The sequence below is a fragment of the Melanerpes formicivorus genome, unplaced genomic scaffold, assembly GCF_026170545.1.
Source record: "Melanerpes formicivorus ecotype bairdi unplaced genomic scaffold, bMelFor1.0.p_v2 SCAF_4, whole genome shotgun sequence".
Classification (NCBI taxonomy): domain Eukaryota; kingdom Metazoa; phylum Chordata; class Aves; order Piciformes; family Picidae; genus Melanerpes; species Melanerpes formicivorus.
In genome coordinates this window covers 18,782,857-18,805,303 of record NW_027142356.1, presented here as the reverse complement: position 1 = coordinate 18,805,303, position 22,447 = coordinate 18,782,857, and the positions used below count along the sequence as shown (strand labels likewise).

Sequence of the window (22,447 nt, the reverse complement as noted above, 5' to 3'; positions counted from 1 at the left end):
ATACCAGGGATGAATTCATGTGTACGAAAACATCTTAGATGGAAGGGAAGAAATCACAGTATTAATAGCACTGTGCCTGATAGGATTTTAGGACTGAATTAAGGTTAACAATGACAGACTGAAGCACTGTAAGCTGTGGGCTGTGTACTTGATTAGCAGTTATTTAGGCCTCATTTGTGTAATACTCTTCCTGGCTTTAATTTGTCCCTGTGATAGTACTAAAAGAAACTGCAAAGTGTATTTGAAGAATAAGCACATATAATGAATAGAATGTCTGACTGAAGCTGTTACATCAGAATAACTCTATTTAAAAGGAAAAGAATAAGGAAAAACAGTCTTCCCAGGGAAGTGGTGGAGTTACAATCCCTGGAGGTATTTAAAAGACACATAGATACGGTGCTGAAGGACATGGTTTAGTGGTACACTTGGAAATGCTGAGTTAATGGTTGGACTCGATGATCATAGAAATCTTTTCCAATATAAATTATTCTATGATTCAAACCAGAAAACAGCATGTTCTTCATTTTAGTTCCAGGCCAATCCTTTTAATCTTTTTCAAGTGTTTAAATGTATACTAAAGCGTGTCTGGAATTAGGGTCCAAAATGTAGTCTTTTAAAAGATAAACCCTTCATAGCTCTGTAAGACTTATCTTGTGTGGGGTTTATGTCCACAGTCATGAGAATGAGACTAATGAGCAATTTGGAATATTGGATATCTTATTAATATATAGTTATATATATTAACAATATATATTTATTCTGTCTGTTAGTATACATATGTAATATAAATATTATACATTGAATATTGTATGCTCCTGTAAAGCATATATTTAATACCAAAGTGTTTATTGAAATGTTAAAGGAAATTATTAATTTTATGACTTAGGTTATTGCACTTGCTTCCTAAAGTCTGAGCAGAATATCTGAAGCATTTGCTGAATAAGATTTTTTCAGATCACTAGGATCAACAGGTGTTCACTGTCAAAGCTTTGGTAAAGAATTGCAGTTCAATGCATGCATAGCACAGTAAGCTTAACCTCATCTTAGAGAGAACATTAAAAAATAAAAAGCTCTGTTACTGTCAGTTTATGTATTTAAAAACTACCTAATTGGGGCTCTCTTTGTAGTATTTAGGTATCAATTGCCCTAGCTCTCAAGAGTAACAGTGTTAATGGTAGTGCTTATCATCTATTTTGGCACAGTGTAGTCATCTGATATTCTTTCTCTGCCTTTGGCTAACAGGTGAACGTAAATTACTATTTGTTTATCCAGAGTTTAGAGAAAAACTCAATCCATTTTTCTGATGGATGCTTGTAGCTCCCTTGGGATACTGTGATCCAGTTGTTCTAAGGCACACTTTTCATTTTTTCTTGCAGGAGAACCAGAATTTAAATATGTTGGGAATATGCATGGGAATGAAGCGGTTGGACGCGAGTTGCTCATCTTCTTGGCTCAGTACTTGTGTAATGAATACCAGAAAGGAAATGAAACAATTATCAACTTGATCCATAGCACACGTATCCATATCATGCCATCTTTGAACCCAGATGGCTTTGAGAAGGCAGCATCCCAGGTTTGTAAGGTTACTTACGTATGAATAGTTATAAATGTCTATATCAACCTTAGAATTGTAATGACACTTGGACTAACAGTTTTACAGATACAGGAGCCCGTGGTGGTGACTGTTGAATAGAATGACATAACTGAAGTATTTCCTAGTAGTACAGTAGGCTTGTTCTGTTTAACAAAGAGTGTCTTATGCTTGGGTTTTCAACAGTTAGCGGTCTCTCTTCTGAGTTTACTGTATTTAAAGATAGAATGTTTCACGCATATTCTTTCATCTAAGTTTGCTGGCCAAACTGCCTCCTAAGTAACTAACTTTGGGTAATACATGATGTTTCAAGAGTGGTAGAAAAAGGAAAGCTGATGTTTCTTAAAGAATATTCTCATGTAAATGCCCTTACATGATTTATTCACATTTATCAGAGCACTGAAACATACACATTTTGTGAGTCATCTTTTTAATATGAACACATTTCAAGCATAAAGTTAAGCTTTTAGTCAAGAGAATTTAGCATGTATTTTAGGATTATGACTCAGTTGAGAAACATGTAATGTGTTAATTTGAAATTAGAGTGTGAGGCCAAATAGTCCTCTCTTACATACACGTTCTGGTGTGTATTATGGTCTTGCTTTATGTGGTGCATTTATTTTTTTACATTAGCATGGAAATATTGAATCCTTTAAAGTGACTATTTATTTATGATTAAATAAGCCAAACCTTTTAAAGATCTGCATTAAACTCTCTAGTGGAGTCTTTAAAATGAAACTGAACCCAGAGATGTCTTTTAAACCATAAACGGCCGTATATCTCCCTCTCGTGGCAATGAGGCAGAAGCTGTCCTCAGATTGGTGTAGTATTTTACTATGAAATCTCTGCAGAGATTCTGTAATAATATTATTTGAAACTTTGGCTCCTTAGTCAAAGTACACTAGCTTTTACATGTTTGCCTTACAAGTTACATATGGTTTATAACACTTTTTTTTTTTTTTCAGTGCCACTGTTATTCTGATTTAGAAATATCTTGATCCTGTACACAGTGTGTGATAGTAGGTTTGATATGCACCAAGATTAAAAGCAGTAATCAAACTAAATGCAGTTTAAAGAGTATACTGAAAGCTTACAGATACAATCTAGGGAAAACTAGCTGAGGGCACTTCCTTAATGCTATCCAAACATGTTTTGGAGAATCATCTTAAAGATTTTGCAAAAGTTCCCATTGCATCTTTATTCAGGGTTATCATTTCAGTGAATGAAGATGACAGACACCTTCCCCCCCCAAAAAAAAATTAAAAAATCTCAGATAAATAAAGATTAAGGTTCTCTACCCTGAAGCTGTTTAGAGGAACTTTGAAATGAGCACAGAGGCTCCTTGTAGCTGGCTGATAAATCTACAGCTGCTCTGAGGCTCACTAAAATGAAATCTGTAATTCATGACCATATAATAGCCAGGTCTTGGGGGAAGACTCAGCAGCACTGAAAAATCTGATGCTGTTGGCAATTTTTCCCATCCTTAGTTCTGATATGCCACTATGAGAATGATCCATTTCTTTACGGTGCTGAGTCAAACAGAAGTTGTTCCTCCAGAGCACGAGGAAGAAATAAGGATTACTCAGCTTCTGGTTCTTTAGAATTTTTCACTCCCACATGATCAATTGTTATTCTTGTGAGAAGTAAACCCATGCTTTGAGTTTATGTTGTGAAATATACCCATATAAAACTTGATGTGTAATCTCCTGAATCTACTCATCTCCCTTCTCTTTCTGTTCTCTTTCTTCATTCAGCCTGGTGAACTTAAAGACTGGTTTGTTGGTCGAAGTAACGCTCAAGGGATAGATTTAAACCGAAATTTCCCTGATCTTGATAGAATAGTCTATGTTAATGAGAAAGAAGGTGGCCCAAACAATCATCTGCTGAAAAACATGAAAAAAGCTGTTGACCAGAATCCTAAGGTATGTAAGGATTGAATATTAATCAGGTCACTTATATGTCAGTCTCTCCCTTTTGCACAGACAGACATGTAGAAGCTTCTAAGAGCTGTGTGTATGTTTTTATGACTCACATTCTTCTAGATATTGACTCATTTTTTTTTTACATTTAACTGATGCTTCTTGATTTTCTTCTCAAAATGGCTTGTTGTAGTAAAGCCTTTTGAACTCTGTTGTTTAATCCTTAGACAATTCCTCATTCAAAACTTGTTTTATTTTTAAGGTCAGAGATACATAGACTTTTCCCTTGCTTTGAAGCTACTCTTGCAGATATTCTGCATTTTTACCATTGCCAGAAATTCACTTGTGTATTGTGCTCAATTAAATTGTTGGCTAGATAGCTATTCTCACATATATAGCATATGCATTATTGTTAAGATTAAGCCTTAAATATATAGGCATACATCTACAGGGAGTTTTAGTTTCTTGTACTTTCCCTCACAGAAGGTTCTAAAATAGTGTTGTGACTGCAGTCCCATAGGGTTGTCACCAAAATAGCCATACTCTGTCATCACATTCAAATTATTCAATGAAGTAATTTTACTTTCCATTCAGATAATAGACTGCATCCTACCAACACTTATTTTGAATTATTTTCCATGGATTTAAATTTTGTAGGTTTATTTTTTAGCTGTAATGGGAACAGGTAATAGATTTCTTTCTTTGTGATCTCACTCTGAACTAATTTACACCAGTTTTAGACATATATTAATATACTTAATAGAATTTAGAATCTGATGTAAAGGACTCATGCAGTTTCCTCTGAAGCAAAAATATAATTGCTGTTCACTTTAATGTCTTGCATAGTATTATAAGATATTGATTAACTCCACAATACATAACTGAGTAAGTTTCTATATTAAATTATCAGTTTGTAATTGTTGACAATGCTATTTGGTTGTAGCTTGCTCCTGAAACAAAAAGTGTCATTCACTGGATTATGGATATACCCTTTGTGCTGTCTGCCAATCTTCATGGAGGAGATCTTGTTGCAAACTATCCTTATGATGAGACTCGGAGTGGTATGTAATAGGAGTTAACATGAAACAGTAGGAGACAGAAATCATGTTCTGTACTTATCTCACTGATACCTAAGGTTCATTTTGTAAGCATCATTGCATTTTCTGGCATATTAATCACATGTTTAAAGTTAGTCACTATATGTCCATGTTTTCTAGTTTTGAAGATGATTGTTTTTTTCTGTAGATGATCCGTGTTTTCTGTAGAGTTACATCACAAAAATTATGTAATACATGAGGGAATTGTAAATCCCTCAGATATTTTAATCAAGGCAACTTAGCGCTTAAATTAGCTCAAGTTGTTTGTACTGAAGTGTGAGATGTGTGTCTGTGCTGCCTTTATGATCTAAGCTTTCTCTGCTTGCCGCTTAATAATGGGATGGAGCAACTTGGTAGGACACTTACCTGTGTACAGAGAAATTCCAGATACAGTCCTGCCATGCAGTGCTGATAATGTTAGGTTGTGAGCCCAGTTGGTGTGAGTGCCCTTTTCATAATCCTTTTTTTCCTGGACATTGTTACTTCCTAGGCAGTGCTCACGAATACAGCTCCTGCCCCGATGATGCCATTTTTCAAAGCCTGGCTCGCAGTTATTCCTCTTTTAATCCTGCTATGTCTGATCCAAACAGACCACCGTGCCGTAAAAATGATGATGACAGCAGCTTTGTGGATGGAACAACTAATGGTGGTGCATGGTATAGTGTCCCAGGAGGTAAGCCCCACTGAATGGGTGTTCAGTGTCACTGGTGGTTGTTTTAAGCTTGATTTTTCACTGGTTTAATTATAGACTGCAGTACCACCAGGTTATTCACAACTTTCGGTGTGCTTACAGCTAAATCAGGGAAACATCACTCACCATAGCACATCTACACAGTCCCATAAAACTCACCATGATGCCTATTCAAATATTCTTCTTTTAATGTTTTTTTATACAGTGTTTCTCTGCTAATGGCTTGCAGATTTACTAGTTCTACAGTGGGTGAGGGATTGCTATGCTATCATGAGAGCTTAAGAGTTTTTTTAATTAAAAAAAAACAGTAAAAAATGCCATAGCAAACCCAGACAAGAGATAGCAAGGTACTGACTGTTCCTTTTAACCACAGCCTTTAAAGAAGTGAAGAGGCCTGATTTTGCAATCTTATTGACAATAGGAGTTTGACTTTTGATTTCCTTGGGAACATGAGTATAGTTATGTCTTCATATTCTGTGGCTTGATTAGTGCCCAATTCCTTCCTAGGTAGTATTCCCCTAGACTTTGGTGAAGCCTTGTGAGTGAAAAGGAGCAGCAGAGCTACCCTGACCACCTCAACACTAATTTTCCAGGAGAAGTTAGTTTTTGTTAAGAATTCCGAGATGTCAGTTTCTTTGTAAATCGAGTAAAAAAGGTGGGCTATATAATTCTTTGAGTCTTCTGTGTCTGCTATACACAGACAAAACTTGGGAGGGAAAACTGATCTGGGGATTTCTGAGCCAGAAACTCAGCTTGTGCTGGAGTGGTTTGCCTGTGCATTGGCTTTGTCAGTTTTTACCAGGTAACATTGAACACATGTAACGGTTTTGTTGTTTGCGTTCCTCTTATTATTCAATTGCAGTATCTGAAGGAACTTTTAAGTTTTCATCTGTAATGGCTAGAAATCTCTCCTAACATTAGGACAGCCTAGATCACAGAATTACAGAATCCATCTGGTTGGAATAGACCTCAAAGTCCAACTGTCAACCCAGCTCTGAAGGGTCAACACTAAACCATGTCCCCAAGTGCCATGTCCACATGCTGCTTGAACACCTTCAGGGATGGTGGCTCTACCACTGCCCAGGGAAGACCATTCCCTTTCAGTGAAGAAATATTTCCTAATACCCAGTCTAAACATCCCCAGGCTCAGCTTGAAACCATTTTCTCTAGTCGTGTGGCTTGACACCAGGAAGAGGCTGGCCTTCTCCTCTCTCCAACCTCCCTTTAGGTAGCTGTAGAGAGTGATGAGGTCTCCCCTCAGCCTCCCCTTCACCAGACTGAACAACCCCAGTTCCCACAGGCACTCTTTGTAGGTCATGTGTTCCAGGCCCTTCACAAGCCTCACTGCCCTTCTCTGGACACTCTCCAGCACCTCAATGCCCTTGTAGTGAGGGGGGGCAGAACCGAACACAATACTTGAGGTGTGCCCTCACCAGTGCCAAGTACAGGGGGATGATCACCTCTGGGGTCCTTCTGGCCACAGTGTTTCTAATCCAAGCCAGGATGCCAATGGCTTTTTTTGGCCAGCTGGGCACACTGCTGACTCATATTCAGTTGACTGTCAACCAACACCCCTAGGTCCCTCTCCAAGTGGCTGCTTTCCATCCACACGTTCCCAAGTCTGTAGGTTACCATGGGGTTGTTGTGACCCAGGTGGAGGACCTGGCACTTGGCCTTGCTGAATTTCATACAATCAGATGTTACAATAGCTATTCCTATTACAGTAAGGGAAGTACTAGAAGAGGAAGACCATCAAGGTCATGTGAAGAAATTAGAAGCAGAATGACTGGTAGTGCTCACACAGCCAGCAACCATCTGATTAAACTTAGAGTTGTTATTCCTGTTCTTCAGAGGAGCAAAATGTTTCTTCTGCTGCAGTACCACAGCTACCAGGGACTAGGTGTATGATAAAATGTTGGCAATTCTGAATATAACTGAAAAGCAAAAATTTCTCTTTGTGTGAAGCTTTCCACAGACTTCAAACTGGAACCATTAAAAAGCCCTTGACAAAACAGAATTTGCATAACTTGAAAAATCCTGAATGTAAACAAAATATTTAGAGGTTTCATAGGTTTTTTTTTTTTCTCAATTCAGTCCACAAATTATCTTAATGAAATATTAAGTATTAACTATGACTGTAAAAACATGGACATATTTAACTTTGGCTTCTTTTTCCATAGGAAAGTGCTATAAAACCCAATCTTTCCATTGTTTTGATGAAATGCTTTGATCCTGACTTAGCTGCATATTTTTCCATGGAAAACCTTGTTGGAAAGTTTGAATTATTTCCTTCTTTTGGATCTTATTTTAAGTTAGTCTGCAAATTCCCCAAGTGAGGGAATTTTTCCCATGTATGTGTACAGAAGTTAGTAGACAGGAATCCTAGTTCTAACAAGTATCTCCGATATTAATGGGGTACAGCTAATAAAACAGAGAGGGGCAATAATATACTTTGGGCCCTACAGCATGAATCTGTTTGTTGTTTTCTTTTCCCAAGTGTAGACATCAGCTGCCAAGCTATGACTTTTGAACAAAACCTCTATGGTAATGCTTGCCACAGGCTGAAGAGGAAAAAAAAAAAGAAAAGAAAAATTCAGTGAAAACAGTTTCTTTATTTCCATGTCTAGTGCTAAGGAAAAAAGCATTATTTAGTTCAAGTTAAAGTTTTTGTTAAAGTTTTCTTGAAAGTTTTTGTCCAAAAAGCTCTATCTGGAAACTTAAATGTGGCATGTAAGTTACCTGTTTTATCAATGACATTTTGCTATCCATATGATAACACGCTTAAAGCCAGCAGTGCTATAAGCTCTTGGGAAGACATTTGTATTGGTTTAGGAAAAGTATTTAATTGTTCATCCTTAAAAGAGTTCAAAATTTATTGATAGAAGCTATCTGAAGTCCTTATCTGCATGATTATCTGCTTCAGTTCAGAGGTAAGGTGGTAAGGCTCTGCTGTGGGCTGTTCTGAGTTGTACAAAGGGATGTGAGAGTAGCGCAGTATCCTACAGGCATTTGCAAGTTAAGCTTGCATCCCTGTCTGATCTCCCTATGTTGAATGGACACAAAATAAAAGAGGACTTGCCACAAGTTTATAGAGAAAGAAGGAGAAATGGAGCACCATAACTGGGAATAGAAACGAAAACCAGCTGAGAATAAGTACTGGAGCTGTGTTTGGTGTAGAAAGGAGTGCACAGCTTTAGCAAAGCAGTGGCAAACAAAAGTAATAGGGAGGACAGTTGAGCTAAGTGAGAGAAGCTGTGCTCTCCTAGATGGTGCCTTGAACAGTGTACCTTATCAGACCAAGAGCTCTGATCTAGGAAGGGCTGATTTTTCTTTCTAATAAATTACTGAAGGTGCCTTCAGTAAAAGACAGCAGTGCATGGTCAGCCTGCAGCAATCTTCATTGGTTCCTTAGTATGCAGGGATAATTTATGGTGTTTCACTCACGTGAGTATGTGATGCTTTTGCATATGTTTTTTCTGAATATCAGGATTCTTTCTGCAGGAAGGCAGTGTCTGGTGGCAGAAAAATCTGACAGCAGCCCTTGTCTCAAATTGGAAGTAAGGACGAACCCTCCATTGCATTCATGTTCTGTTCTTTCCTCTTGTCAAACCTTAGGATTTCCTCATCAGCTTCCATCAAGAACGAAAATTCTCTATTCAGGTTTTGGGGAAGAGAGAACCAGAACATTTGACACATGCTTCTGTCTCTTAATACACTTTGCTGTGAGGTTTTTCTTGCTGTTTCCTGCTTAGTAATTACTTTCCTCTGTGGAACAGGAACACAGGAAAAATGGTTCCTCCAACAGCACCTTCATACTAAATCTGAGACCATGATGCCTGTTATGCTTGCTTTGCATTAGCAGCCTTGTGTAATTAGTTGGTCCTTGTAGGTTTTTCAGAAAGCAGTAAGCAAAGAAATCATTCTTCTGTGTTCAGAAAAGGCTGCTCCAGACACCAGACCCTGGGAAAAAAACAAACCTGTACATGAAATCCATGATATTTTTAATACTGGTCTTCTCCCTATCAGCTTGTAATTAATGGTTATGAGCAAGAAAGCCAAATTAAATTTGCACAGATGACTTTAATTTTGGCATTTCCTTAGCTGCAGAGTGAATAACTTTTCAATATAGATAATGGGTTTTTAATGTACTTTTTGTGTGGAATATCTATTTGGAAGTATAAATGAGAAGAGCAGATAGCAATGAATTACTAACTAGCCACATGCCTGTTTCTGCTTATTGTGTTATTACAGAGTCACCTGAGTCTAATCAGATTCATGTCATTATAAAAATAGCATTTCAAAGCAGCTTACATAGCTGTACTATTAAGCTATTGTTTAAGTGTCTTTTTATTTTCAGATACTCTCAAATCACTCTTCAGCACTCACTTCATTCCTAATTTAAAATTACCTTTCAATTTTGGAAGCAATGTTATGTAAATTGTTTTAGGGTTTTACACAATGCCCCTAGGAGACACATGTTCTCCCTGCTACACACAGGCTCAAGTTCATTGTATCCTGCTAAAAATGGCTGCTTTTATGTGTGTAGAAGCTGAACTAGCCTGGTACTGTAGCTTGTAATTCAGAACCAAAGTAGTTCTGATGCCTGGACACACAGGACACACCCTGCACTCCACTCTCTTTGGAAGGCTGAAATTTCATCAGCATTTTTAAAAGCTGAAGAAATTAATTTTGTCCCATATTCTAAGCTTAGTTGTGGGAATACTAACATAGAGACAGCATAGTGTCTCAGGACAGTAGAGCAGTGCAACAAAGAGGTGTTTCAGTTGCTAGGGTTTTAAAGAAAAGTCTAACTGATGGTCAGCAGCGAAGAGCATGAATGTCAGTCATATCTGAGATCTTCCTTTCTGATCTTCATAGAGTGGCCCCTGTTAAAGTGTAGGAAAATTAGTTATGTTAAAATCTTCTTTGTTAAAGTGGAAGGCTTTGGTGGTGCAGTGGTATGGTGGTGTGTATGCATGGTAATGTATGCCATATGCATAACAAGAAGGCAGTTGGAGAGCTTGACCAATGTAAGAAAAGCTGCCACAATGCTGAATATAGTACTCGAGGTGTGGCCTAACCAGTGCAGTGTACAGGGGCAGAATGACCTCCCTGCTCCTGCTGGCCACACTGTTCCTGATGCAGGCCAGGATGCCATTGGCCCTCTTGGCTGCCTGGGCACACTGCAGGCTCATGGTCAGCCTACCATCGACCAGTACCCCCAGGTCCCTCTCCACCTGGCTGCTCTCCAGCCACTCTGACCCTAGCCTGTAGCACTGCATGGGGTTGTTGTGGCCAATGCGCAGAACCCGGCACTTGGATGTGTTAAATCTCATGCCGTTGGACTCTGCCCATCTCTCCAGCCTGTCGAGGTCCCTCTTGTAACTTTTGAAATTATTTTTGTGATGTGCTAACTACTTTTTTCACTTTCTGGAAGTCAACTGATAACTTGACTATATCAGGAGGAGACTTGATGGGGTGCTTGGTGCCATGGGTTAGTTGTTTAGGTGGGTTGGATTGGTTGAAGGGTTGGACGCAATGATCTTGAAGGTCTCTTCCAACCTGGTTTATTCTATGGTATTCTATGGTGTATATATATATTTTAATGTACCAATTTCTAGGATGTTACAACTGATTGCCACATTGAACAGGTAGGTAAAGAGTGCAAATTGTGTGCAGCCAACCTGATACTTTCCAGATTACAGATGTAGTAAGCTATAGTTGAGATCTAGGCTATCTCCACCCTATTCTCCATCCCAGGGATTGAGATCACCTGCACCTCAATGATATGAAACTATTTTTTCTCAGGAGCAACACATACAAACTCTGTCCCAGGCCATGATCTGGGAAACAAACTATAGGATATAGACATTGTTCACAAAACTGGAAAATATATTGCTGCTTTATTCTTTCTATGAGATACTAGGGCATCCATGAGTGTCACCTTGATTTGGGAGGTGGTGGGAGGGAGAAACTTCCTGAGAATTGGAGTGCTAATGATCAAGAATTGTTGGCACTGCAGTAAAATTAGATCACACACTTCATCTCTCAGTCCTCTTCATGGATTCTTTCTTATAGAAGAAAGGCAAAAATCAAGAAAAAACAAAACATTTTCTGTTATCTGGAACAGCTACCTGTGAGTCAGTACTTCTGTCAGAGTTTTACTCAAGAGTCTCCTGCTCTCTCACTGTGTACTGCAGAATGGTTCATCTTGCATTCCAACTGGTGGAACATCAGAGGCATCCCTCCCAGGATCACCTTTGTTTTGTGTGTACTCATTTTTCAGACAGCTACAAAAGGCTTGGAAATAAAAATGTTCTTTCAGGAATCTGAGAAGTCCCTGTTCCTGTCAGTAGCTAGGAGTCTTGTTGCCTGGATGGTGGGAAATAGATTCACCCTAATCCATTTGCAAAATCCCACCTGACTGAATGTTGTTAATGCCCTCAGTTTTCTATGGCATCAGCTCCCTGGTCAGTTCTAGATCAGTGCACAACATCAGTGCTTTGGTAAAGAAACTGTTTTAGCTCTCATATGTAGTTTCCATGGAGGACCGTAGGGCTGAATTAGCTGTGTTTGAAGCATTTTTAAATCCCTCACTGACCTCCATGGGCATGTTCAAAATGCTTGGTAGCTTTTTTCTTTTCAGTCCTCTGTTGGAGAATCCACTGACTCCACTAGATAGATAGACTGGGAAAGCAGGCACTAATCCTGCATCAGCCTCTGCAAAGAACATATTTATAACCCTCCTGGGACCAGCCACAGTCTCCCTGCAGCTGGTTGATCCAGCTACAAAGCTGGAAACCACTTTGGTTATTGGTTGACTGATTTGAGAAAATAACCAATATTTCCATGTGGTAAATGGAGGGGCTCAGAAAAGTAAAGGACAAGATATTAATGTATACTTTAAACTTCCTATGATTAAAGTTGCGTTAATAATGATGTTTCAGTTAACGTATTAATTAATGATTTTGCAGAGGCATTGTCTTATTCACAGAAAAAATTCAGTGTAAATAAAGTTTATAGGAAGTCTGCTTTTGGTTTTTTTTCAGGGGGAGGGGGTGGGGGTTGAAAATCATGAATATTTGTAATCTGTACTGAGAAGCTTGATGAGGAACAGTCCTTTAGCATACTTGCTTTTTTGGCAGAATGTTACTAAGTTGAAAAGTTATGTTTTCAGAGCACCACTGCCCCAGGTTTTGACCAGTCTTTATAAACCTCTTTTTCAAAGGCACTTTGTCATGCTTCATTTGGTTTATAGTTTTCTTCTTGGCTTACAGAGTGATCACCCTTTACTTTCAGCTGGAAATACTTTAGGCATAATCTGAAATAATATTCTGTTCCTAGGGGAAAAAAAAAATATAGATATCATACATCCACAAAAATGTGTCAGGTGGGAATATACAGCCCAGGTGTTTTAAATATTCCATGGGAATACACTGTTTTTGGGAATTGTCTTATTGGTTTCATTTAATGCCTTTGATTTCAGAACTCAGCTGATTAAATGGAACTGTGCCAACCCTATTTATAGATGTTGTTCTTTTAACAGTCCCAGCATCTAACATGCCCCTCTTTATTTACTTCAGAATAATGCAAAATGGATCTTTAACTCTCTTTCCTGGCATTGCAGGAATGCAGGATTTCAATTATCTCAGCAGCAACTGTTTTGAAATCACAGTTGAGCTTAGCTGTGAAAAATTCCCACCTGAAGAAACTCTGAAGGGCTACTGGGAGGACAACAAGAATTCCCTTATCAATTACATTGAGCAGGTAACAAAAAACAGGATTGCAAAACTCTAGTTATTGACATAAAACTTCTAAACTTTGTGCTGTGAACATCTAATTCAAAATCTCATATTGATCCAATTGGTGTTCATAATTCTCATATGTCTCTAAGGCAGCAATAAATCCTGTGTGATCTGTTGAAACATGTAGAAGAGGAGGGGAAAAGAGAGATCTCATAGCATGGAATTAATTTCACTTTACTTGTACTGTTATAGACATTTAATTTAACTGACTTGCATTGGCTCTGTCAATGGAAAGAAATCGACTTTACCAGAATGTATAATTTACTTTCCCAGCACTAATGTTCATACCAGGCAATGGATTTGCCACTATGGATATGAAAGTGTGCATACAGATGTGCAATGAATCACTCTGGATGTACAGGGAGCTTTTCTCGTTGTTGTGTTTGTATTTAATATTAATTTCATTTCATACCAGTGTTATGAACTGATGGTTCCAAGGAGTATGGGATACTGATTTTCTGAAACCTGCATATTGTAGTTAAAGATCAGAAATATATCTGATAGCATTAATGGCTGCATGCCTCTGATTGCAAAATCAGAAACATACTTTGTTAGCAAAGGTGGTCAGTTAATAGATTTATTTCTTTAAAAACTTTTTTGTGCAGAAATAAAATTACTTAGACAGAAATCTGAAATATTGAAGTGTTTGAATGATACCATTCTGTAAGTTGGGCTGTACCCACCTTGCAGGTTCTTACCCAATCTCAAATTGTTCAGCTTCTTTGCACATGGGTTAATTTTCTCTGACTCATGGAAAACTACAGTGTCACTGCGTTTTCAAATTTACTACTCTTCCAGGGATTATTTTGCCAACTTCCTTTGCTCCTGCAGAGCTGCTGGCTTCATCCTTGAAGTTCAGATGGTCTATCTGGCACTGGGTTTTATCCTCTTACAGGATAAGAGGCCCAACCCTATGCTCCAGCTCCCCCCTGATTGCTGAGGACAGTGCAGATATGTACTTTCTGCTTTGCTGAGTCAATCTGTGTCAGGCTTCTCCCACAGTGTAAACTAGAGGAATCTGGTGGACTAAAGTACAGCAGCTGAATACATCGTGTAAATCCACAAAGGGGAACATCAAAATCTCAAAATAAAGTTTGTGAACCATAAGTCCTTTCTGACATCACAGAATTGGAAAGAAGCCTGAACTCTACAGTACTTTTCCTGCTTAACTTCCAGGCTCCCAAAGAGATGCATCTCTGAACAGGTTCAGAACATTCAGTTCTCCCTAGTGCTGAAAGCTCCCTGTCTCAGCCTCCAGAAAGGTAGCTGATCGTCAGTCTTCTGCCTCTGAAGAGTTCAATCTGTATTCAGACCATGCTTACAGAATACCAGCAGAACTGGTCTCTCCATACACTGCAGTAAAATCAGTGTTTTCATTTCTTGTATGCTGGGAGAGTGTTGTGACTCTGCATGGTCCCGCCTGAAAGATCTGGATATTCTGGGTGCACAATACAGAGCTCAAGCATCTCACACAGGAAATGCCCATCAAAGTTTAAGTGCCTACATTTAACCTTTGTAATGTTTCATTTTTAAGCATTTATGTCCATTATTAGCTTGAAATCTTTATGGATGACTTAACTTTTTATTTTTGTTGCTGTTTAAGGCTATCTTTTAAAGCTTTTCAGCGCATTCATTAATCCCCAGTGACAAAAACTTTTGGATTAGTGTTCACATATGTCACAATTTGCTGTACATTTTTGAGAACTACTTGCCTTGCACAGAGAAGTCAATATAACTACCAGCTAAATTGTTTTTCCTCTTCATTGTCTGTTGTGTTATGATGTTTAGTATTTATCCTTGACTGCTGCCAGCTCGTAGACTGTGGGATCCATAACACGCCTCATTAGATATATATCAATAGAACACTGACAAAAATGACATATTTTCTTACGAATTTCCAGTAATTTTGCATGTGTTGATGACTTTATTTATTTTAGATTCATCGAGGAGTGAAGGGGTTTGTTAAAGATCTTCAGGGCAATCCAATAGCAAATGCTACAATTTCTGTGGAAGGGATAAGCCATGACGTTACATCAGGTGAGTGCTGTACTTCAGCAAGATGTGATGGAATATGCTACTCCTCCCTCTGCCTGGCAACCTGAAGCTATTTCAGACTTTATTAGGTGAAGCTTTAAGGGAGCAACATTTTTGAAGCCAGAAAAGTATGATGTACCTGAAGAAGCTTGTTGCTTGTGGGATTTCATGAACCTTGTAGTTTGCTTTCAAAGAAGCTGGAGACTTATTGTTGTGATTTCTTGGATCTCTGGTGCAAATTGGTTCTGGTTGCTCTTGGTTATTTGTGACTAGTTTGTCTTCTGATTTGTTGTGTGAGCAATCTTTCCCACTCTGCCAGGATTTAAAGTCTTGTTGGCAGGGATGTTTTGAATTTGAAGTCTAAATGGTAATCCAAACATTAATATTGCTTGAGATGCCATCATACCTTTTGCTATGTACGTTCTTGCCAGATTTTCACTGTACTTAACCTCCTCCTGCTGTTTGCAGTTCTGATTTTTATTTTTTTTTTAGAGATATGTTTTCTTATTCTGAATTATATATTATTTTGCTTTTCTAGAAGATAATATTTAGAATAACTATAATAAAGTATCACAGAATCAACCAGGTTGGAAGAGACCTCCAAGGTCATCAAGTCCACCCAATCACCCAACCCTAACTAATCAACTAGACCATGGCACTAAGTGCCTCATCCAGTCTTTTCTTAAACACCTCCAGGGATGGTGACTCCACCACCTCCCTGGGCAGCCCATTCCAATGGCAAATCACTCTTTCTGTGAAGAACTTTTTCCTAACATCCAGCCTAAACTTCCCTTTGCGCAGCTTGAGACCATGTCTTCTTGTTCTGTTGCTGGTTACCTGGGAGAAGAGACCAACTTCCACCTGGCTACAGCCTCCCTTTAGGTAGCTGTAAATAGCAATAAGGTCTCCCCTGAGCCTCCTCCTCTCCTCCTCAGCCTCTCCTCATAGGGCTTATGCTCCAAACCCCCCACCAGCTTTGTTGCCCTTCTCTGGACATGTTCGAGCAAGTCAACATCTTTCCTAAACTGAGGGGCCCAGAACTGGATACAGTACTCAAGGTGTGGCCTAACCAGTGTTGGGTACAGTGGCAGAATGACTTCCCTGGCCACATGATTCCTTCTTGGCCACCTGGGCACACTGCTGGCCCATGTTCAGCCTACTATCAACCATTGCCCCCAGGTCCCTTTCCTCTTGGCCATTCTCCAGCCACTCTGACCCCAGCCTGTAGCGCTGCATGGGGTTGTTGTGGTCAATGTGTAGAACCTGGCACTTAGACTTGTTGAATTTCATGCTGTTGGACTCTGCCCATTTGTCCAGCCTGTCAAGGTCCCTCTGCAGAGCCCTACTACCCTCTAACAGGTCAACACTTGCCCCCAACTTGGTGTCATCTCCAAATTTACTGATGATGGACTCAATCCCCTCATCTAGATCATCAATAAAGATCCTGAACAGGATTGGGCCCAACACCAATCCCTGGGGGACACCATTAGTGACTGGCTGCCAGCTGGATGTGGCACTGTTCACCACCACTCTCTGGGCTCAGCCCTCCAGCCAGTTCCTAACCCAGCGCAGAGTGCTGCTGTCCAAGCCATGGGGTGATAGTTGGCCAGGAGTTTGCTATGGGGGATGGTGTCAAAGGCATTGCTGAAGTCCAGGTAGACTACATCCACAGCCTTCCCCACATCCACCAGGTGGGTCACCTGCTCATTGCTTTACAGTATGGTCGCAATACCAGAAGACAAGCTAAGCATAACTAACCAAGAGCAACCAGAACCAATTCATGCCGATTACCTGCAAAGAGGCCAGTGTGATAATGTTAGGGATTAAAAACAAGGGAATAAACTGTACAAAGAGATATTTTGAAGCATGAGAGAATGATACATGTGATACTACAGCTTATGCTTCTACAGTATGAAAAAATAGATATCTAAAATGAATCCTCCCACATCATTGCGTGTATATAAGTCTGGAAGTCATGTGTTGTCAAAACAGTGAGGAAAGCAAGTGCCTGAATTTTAGTGCATTAAAAAGGATAAATATTATTTAGCTTTTTTTAAAAAAAATATTTTATTTTATTGCCTCTTTGTTTGTGAATTAAAATTCAGCTTTGTGCTGGTGCCAGGAACTGGAATAGATGATTATCATAACTCTGCAGCAGTATTTTTTCCCTTTCCATTTTATGAAAAGTCTGGGAACAACTGGACTGACTACTGATGTTTTTTAATTGTGTGAATCGCAGACATTTAAGTAATACTTCCCTTGATGTGCTGCGTAGCTGCAGATGTGCTGAAAAAGCATTTAAGGAGCTGGCATTGTGATCACAGCCAATTCTTAAATGGTACTGCTAACTGACCTTTAGAACAGCCTTGCAATGTTTTCTGGAGGTAGAAAAATTCAGTTTTAGTCTGTCAGAAATTGGATAATTGCCTACTACTGATGCAAGGAGGATGTGAATCTTTGTGAAAATGGGAGATGTTGATTTCTAGAGAAGGGGATGATGCATCTTTATTCTGTGACTGAACAAGTTGGTCTCCAGTAACAGTGCAGTAGGAATATTTGACTGCAGCAGATTAGACTTTTATTTCTCTGTAGTTAACAGAAGAAAAAAAGGTCTAGATGTTGCCTGGATACTGAAATGTAGATACTGATGCTTCAGGGGTGATGTACATAGAATATTCTGGGAAATTATGATTTATAGCTTTCTCTGCAACATAAATTGAGAAAGGTGGTTCTATTTATGTAATTTTTTTTAAAGAATAAAGTGCATTTAAATTTGAATTTTCAGAATACTGTGGGACACTACAAATTCTCATTGCATTGCAAACTGAACCTCAGACAGTTAACAGGCGCTGTACAATGGCTAGGGGGTGCCTCTGAAGTAGAATAATGTCTCATTGTCCTTTTCTTTGGTGTGTTGGAGAGCCTTCAGCCTCAGAAGACAAAATTTTTCATTCAGGGTACAGCACATCAGAGTTTAAATTTGTGGTTTGGTTACCTGGAAGAAAGAAAGCATGTAGTGATGTATTTATATATCCTTACAGAAGAATCCTTTCAAACAGACAAAAGAAAAAGACTGACTGGAGTACAAAAGACTCTGGCAAGACATATGGCCCTTTCTCCTTAGATACATAATTACTTTGATATGTATTTATTTGCATTTATTTTCTTCTTCTCTATAGCCAAGGATGGTGATTACTGGAGACTGCTTGTGCCTGGAAATTACAAACTTACAGCCTCAGCACCAGGCTATTTAGCAATAACTAAAAAAGTAGCTGTGCCCTTTAGCCCTGCAGTTGTGGTAAGTGCTCACATGTCTGTTGGTTTATTGTGTACTGTATATGTATACTAAAAACTCTTTCTTTTCTTCCTTAATCATATACATTTAAGCAGGAGGTGATTTTTCAGAATGTTTCAGAATATCTAATTCAGAAAAGAGTCTGGAAATCTGCTCTTCTGATACTTGCTGCATAGTCCCTGAAAATAATCTTTTTCTAAACTCATTTAATCTCCTGCTGCTCTTATTTAAAATGAAAAGACACAGAGAAGAGTAAAACTGAGATATTTAAACATTTTTGTATTGGTTGATTGATGTGTGAGCAGCCAAACAGAACATTACAGAACACCTTTAAATAGCATGGGATATTGAGGTTTCCACTGAGATGTGATATTCTAAGTATAAATTGTCAGGTGACTGCTTGCATAGGTTAAAACTAGAGTTCAGCTCTGTGCAAACGGGTAGTAATAGAGTGTTGCTTTGTGTAGATAAGACCTAGGCTACATCTAAGAGTTCAGAAACATTTCAAATTCATCCTCTGCAGGTGTGCATTCTGCTTTTAGTAATTAAAATAAGTGCTTATTCCATTAGTGTGTTTCATATGCTAGGATATACTATACTAGCACATCTTAGCTACACTGTTGAGTCATGAGTCAGATGGCATAAAACTGAATTTGTGTTTGGTGTGCTGGGGGTTTGCATTGCTGTGTGCATTTTTGGATAAGTTTATCTTCCTGATCTGGTAGTATGGCACAAATTTAAATCAGCCTTGAGGAACTTTGGAATAAATCTAGCCTAAAATGGAAGCCCTAAGCCCCATGTCTGTCTTAAACAATTTCTTTCAAGAAATGACTCTTAAAAGCCTACACTTCTAAGACTTTCTCTAAGTTTTTCTGATGTTTCTTATTGTTTCTTTTACTCAGGTTGATTTTAAACTGGAGTCATTGTCTGAAAGAAAAGAAGAGGAGAAAGAAGAGTTGATGGAATGGTGGAAGATGATGTCAGAAACACTAAACTTTTAAATGAAGATTTTGAATTTATGGCTTTTAATCTATATGTTGACTTAGTATAATGTACTGTGGACAGTCCCTATATACTAGATTTTGTGCACTTCACAATAATTAACTTTGAATTTTTAAGTAATCTTTTGATTAATATGATAAATAACTACTAGCCAGAGAAATAAGTTATTAACTTTCTTTCATATTGTTATAGAAAATTTACTCTTATATACAAATCAGAGAAAAATGAGTGATTGTCTCTGCAGCCTACATGAAAATACAACCAGTTGTGTATCATTTGCCAGTTCAGAAAATGTAGGCTAACACTACATTTTAAAGAAATATGCTGTAGTCAATTCCCAATACTGACAGCAATATTTGACAGTGCATAGTAGTAGACAGTGCTCTTCACTGAGTTCTATAATGGATGTTCTGGAAAAGATTTACAATGACAGTGTGTGGTGTAATAATGTTTTACAAAGATTAAAATTCAGTATAACACTTTGTATGTCTCTGGTGTTGGAGCTATTTGAATATGTAAGAAACATAAGCTGACTTCATTTTAGTAAACAGCAGGATTCTGCATAATATCTTTTATTAAAGATGATATGGAACGAATTCAGGAAATAGTAGAGCCTTATTCCTTGAACTGGTAATGACATTTCAAGATCAGGTTTTAATTATTTCCAGTTACTTCTAGAAATTAAAATTTTTGAATGAGAGAGGAAGGAGAGCTAGTGCATGTTGCTAACATTCTGCTTGTGTTTGTTTTGCAGCAAAAAAAAACAATATCTTTTCAGGTTATGTCTGGTTTAGTTAGATTAGTACCTTTTGAACAATCTTTACATGTGTCAGCGGTGTCTAAATAATCAGTCAAAAGTTCTTGTGTTCACTGAAAGCTACCAAAACATTAAAGTTTAGACGATGAACTGGAAGTCTACTGAGGACTCAAAAGCCAAAAATGTTTTAATGTTTAACTTTTTTTCCTCTCTTCTTAGTCTTATCTAAAACTAGAGGATAAATGAAATTTTTCAGTGTGGTGGAATTTTCCCAAAATACTTGAAAATGCTAGAAAAAGCATCTTTGCTTTTAAAAGGAACTTCTTCCTTTTTTTTTGTGTGTTGTTGTTAGTATGCTTAAATTAACTTATTGTAGTATTTTGCCTAAGATGAGGGAAATTTGCAGTCAGAGAGCACACGTGATCCATAGTGGGTGAGAGTTTGGCACAATTCTTCTGAAAGCAGCGCCACTTGATAGCAGCTAAGCATCTCATCTATTTGAAAACTTACACACTGTTGCTGCTCTATTATAATTCAAGATCAGATGTTTGATATAGATTTTCTTCCTCTCTATGTGTTTTGATGAGATTATTATTTTAGTTGATGCTTTAGGAGCTCAGTACCACTCAAACCAACCAGCACTGCATATGTTCCCACTGTAAATGAGAAATCACATGTTCAGTGAACACAAGGTTACTTCCTTTGGTTATTTAAAAATACCGTTTTCTGACAATTTGACATTCTTTAATAAAAGTAGAACTTTACAGAATCACAGTTTGGTAGGAGTTGAAAAGGACCTCTGAGAATCATCTGCTAAATTAATTTCATCTAGAGGAGGTTACACAGGGATGCATCCAGGCAAGTTTTGAATATCTCCAGAGGAGGGTCCACAATCCTTCTGGACAGCCTGTTCCAGCACTCCATCACCCTCAAAGTAAAAGAGGTTTTTATCTTGTTTAGATGGAACTTCCTATGTTCCAATGTGGGCCTGTTGCCCCTCGATCTTTTAAAGGAATAGGTTTAAGGTTTGACACACATTGACAAATTGAACAGCAATAAAAAGGCATGAACTTTCTGTAGCTCATTTGCATAGTAGATATTTCATTCCAAACCAGGGGAACTTCACTTGCTGTAAGTCATTATGCAGTAATGAAATCCAAGTCTCCATTGCGATGAGGAACTCCTATGGAAAATGATGAATCCTAATTGAATGTATCTTGATATCAACTTGTGGCTAGCTGTGCACAAGAGCGCACACAAAAGATGCCCAGTTACACCAGCTTGAATGTTTATGACAATCTGAAAGGCTGAGACACGTAGCACAAAACACACTCTGTGTCTGGAAGTAATGATACTGTTTTCAGCTGAACCAGGTAAAACCAAAACAAGCTGTAAGAAAATTGATAATAGCAAGAGACTGCTGGCATGTGGGCAAATGGCTACTGGAGTGTTTCTGACCTGTAAACTAATGTAATATGGCAAGTGTATATTTGTACATAACAGCCTGCTCTGTTCCTTCCAAACCTAATAATTTCAGTCCAAATTGTACTACTATGTGGTGTGACACCTATCATGCATCCAGTCTTCCTGTGTGGTGGATTGTGTGGCATAATTAGCACAGGCATTACATCAAAGCGATCTCATAACAAATTTCTAATCTGTACATGTATTATGTGTGTGAGATCCTCTGGTCTCCTGTTTCATGCATTTGTGATTAAAAGTGGTGTCCCTTAAATAATCTCTTAATTTTTGCTCTAGATAACTGCTTGCTATTGCTGTGCTGAGAACAGATTAAAGTGATTAAATGTTACAACACCAGAACCACTGCCACTGCTCTTGCTGTAGGTAAACATCCTTAAGAACAGTGTAGCCAAGACTCCTAATAAATTAATTCATTATGCAGCTTTCCTGGCTGACCTGAGCTGTGTTGTAGGACTGTGTATGTTTAAATGGAAGATTAAAGTGTTGTGTGATGCTGAGCTTTTGGTTAAAAAGGTACATGCTGTACTATTGTACAATAAATCTACAGGTTTATTTAAAATGTAAAATGTGTGAGTAATTTGCAGGTTGAAAATATGACCTCTTTGGCTGTGCATGTCTGCAAAGTATGCCATAAACATCCTGAGTGAGGTGTGCGTGCCAACTGGTTTGCTGTTTGAACAGAGATGTGAGACTGGGATTAGTGCCGATATCCCATTGAGAGCCATCTAGAGCCTTTAGCTTTGTGCCAGAACATCCTTTTGGAGTATATACAGC

The 22,447-nt window shown here is 38.4% G+C and overlaps 1 protein-coding gene across 1 annotated transcript in view; it reads left to right on the top strand.

Moving 5' to 3' along the window:
* Window positions 1-22,239, top strand: part of CPE (carboxypeptidase E) — a 58,467-nt gene extending 36,228 nt beyond the window's left edge. Inside the window, exons 2-9 of the mRNA XM_068137144.1 lie at window positions 1,377-1,573; window positions 3,346-3,513; window positions 4,454-4,571; window positions 5,098-5,280; window positions 12,926-13,065; window positions 15,041-15,140; window positions 18,317-18,435; window positions 19,335-22,239. Coding sequence (XP_067993245.1) covers window positions 1,377-1,573; window positions 3,346-3,513; window positions 4,454-4,571; window positions 5,098-5,280; window positions 12,926-13,065; window positions 15,041-15,140; window positions 18,317-18,435; window positions 19,335-19,433 — 1,124 coding nt within the window. The 3' untranslated portion in view covers window positions 19,434-22,239. The remainder of the gene's footprint in view (window positions 1-1,376; window positions 1,574-3,345; window positions 3,514-4,453; window positions 4,572-5,097; window positions 5,281-12,925; window positions 13,066-15,040; window positions 15,141-18,316; window positions 18,436-19,334) is intronic.
* Window positions 22,240-22,447: the final 208 nt, after the last annotated feature.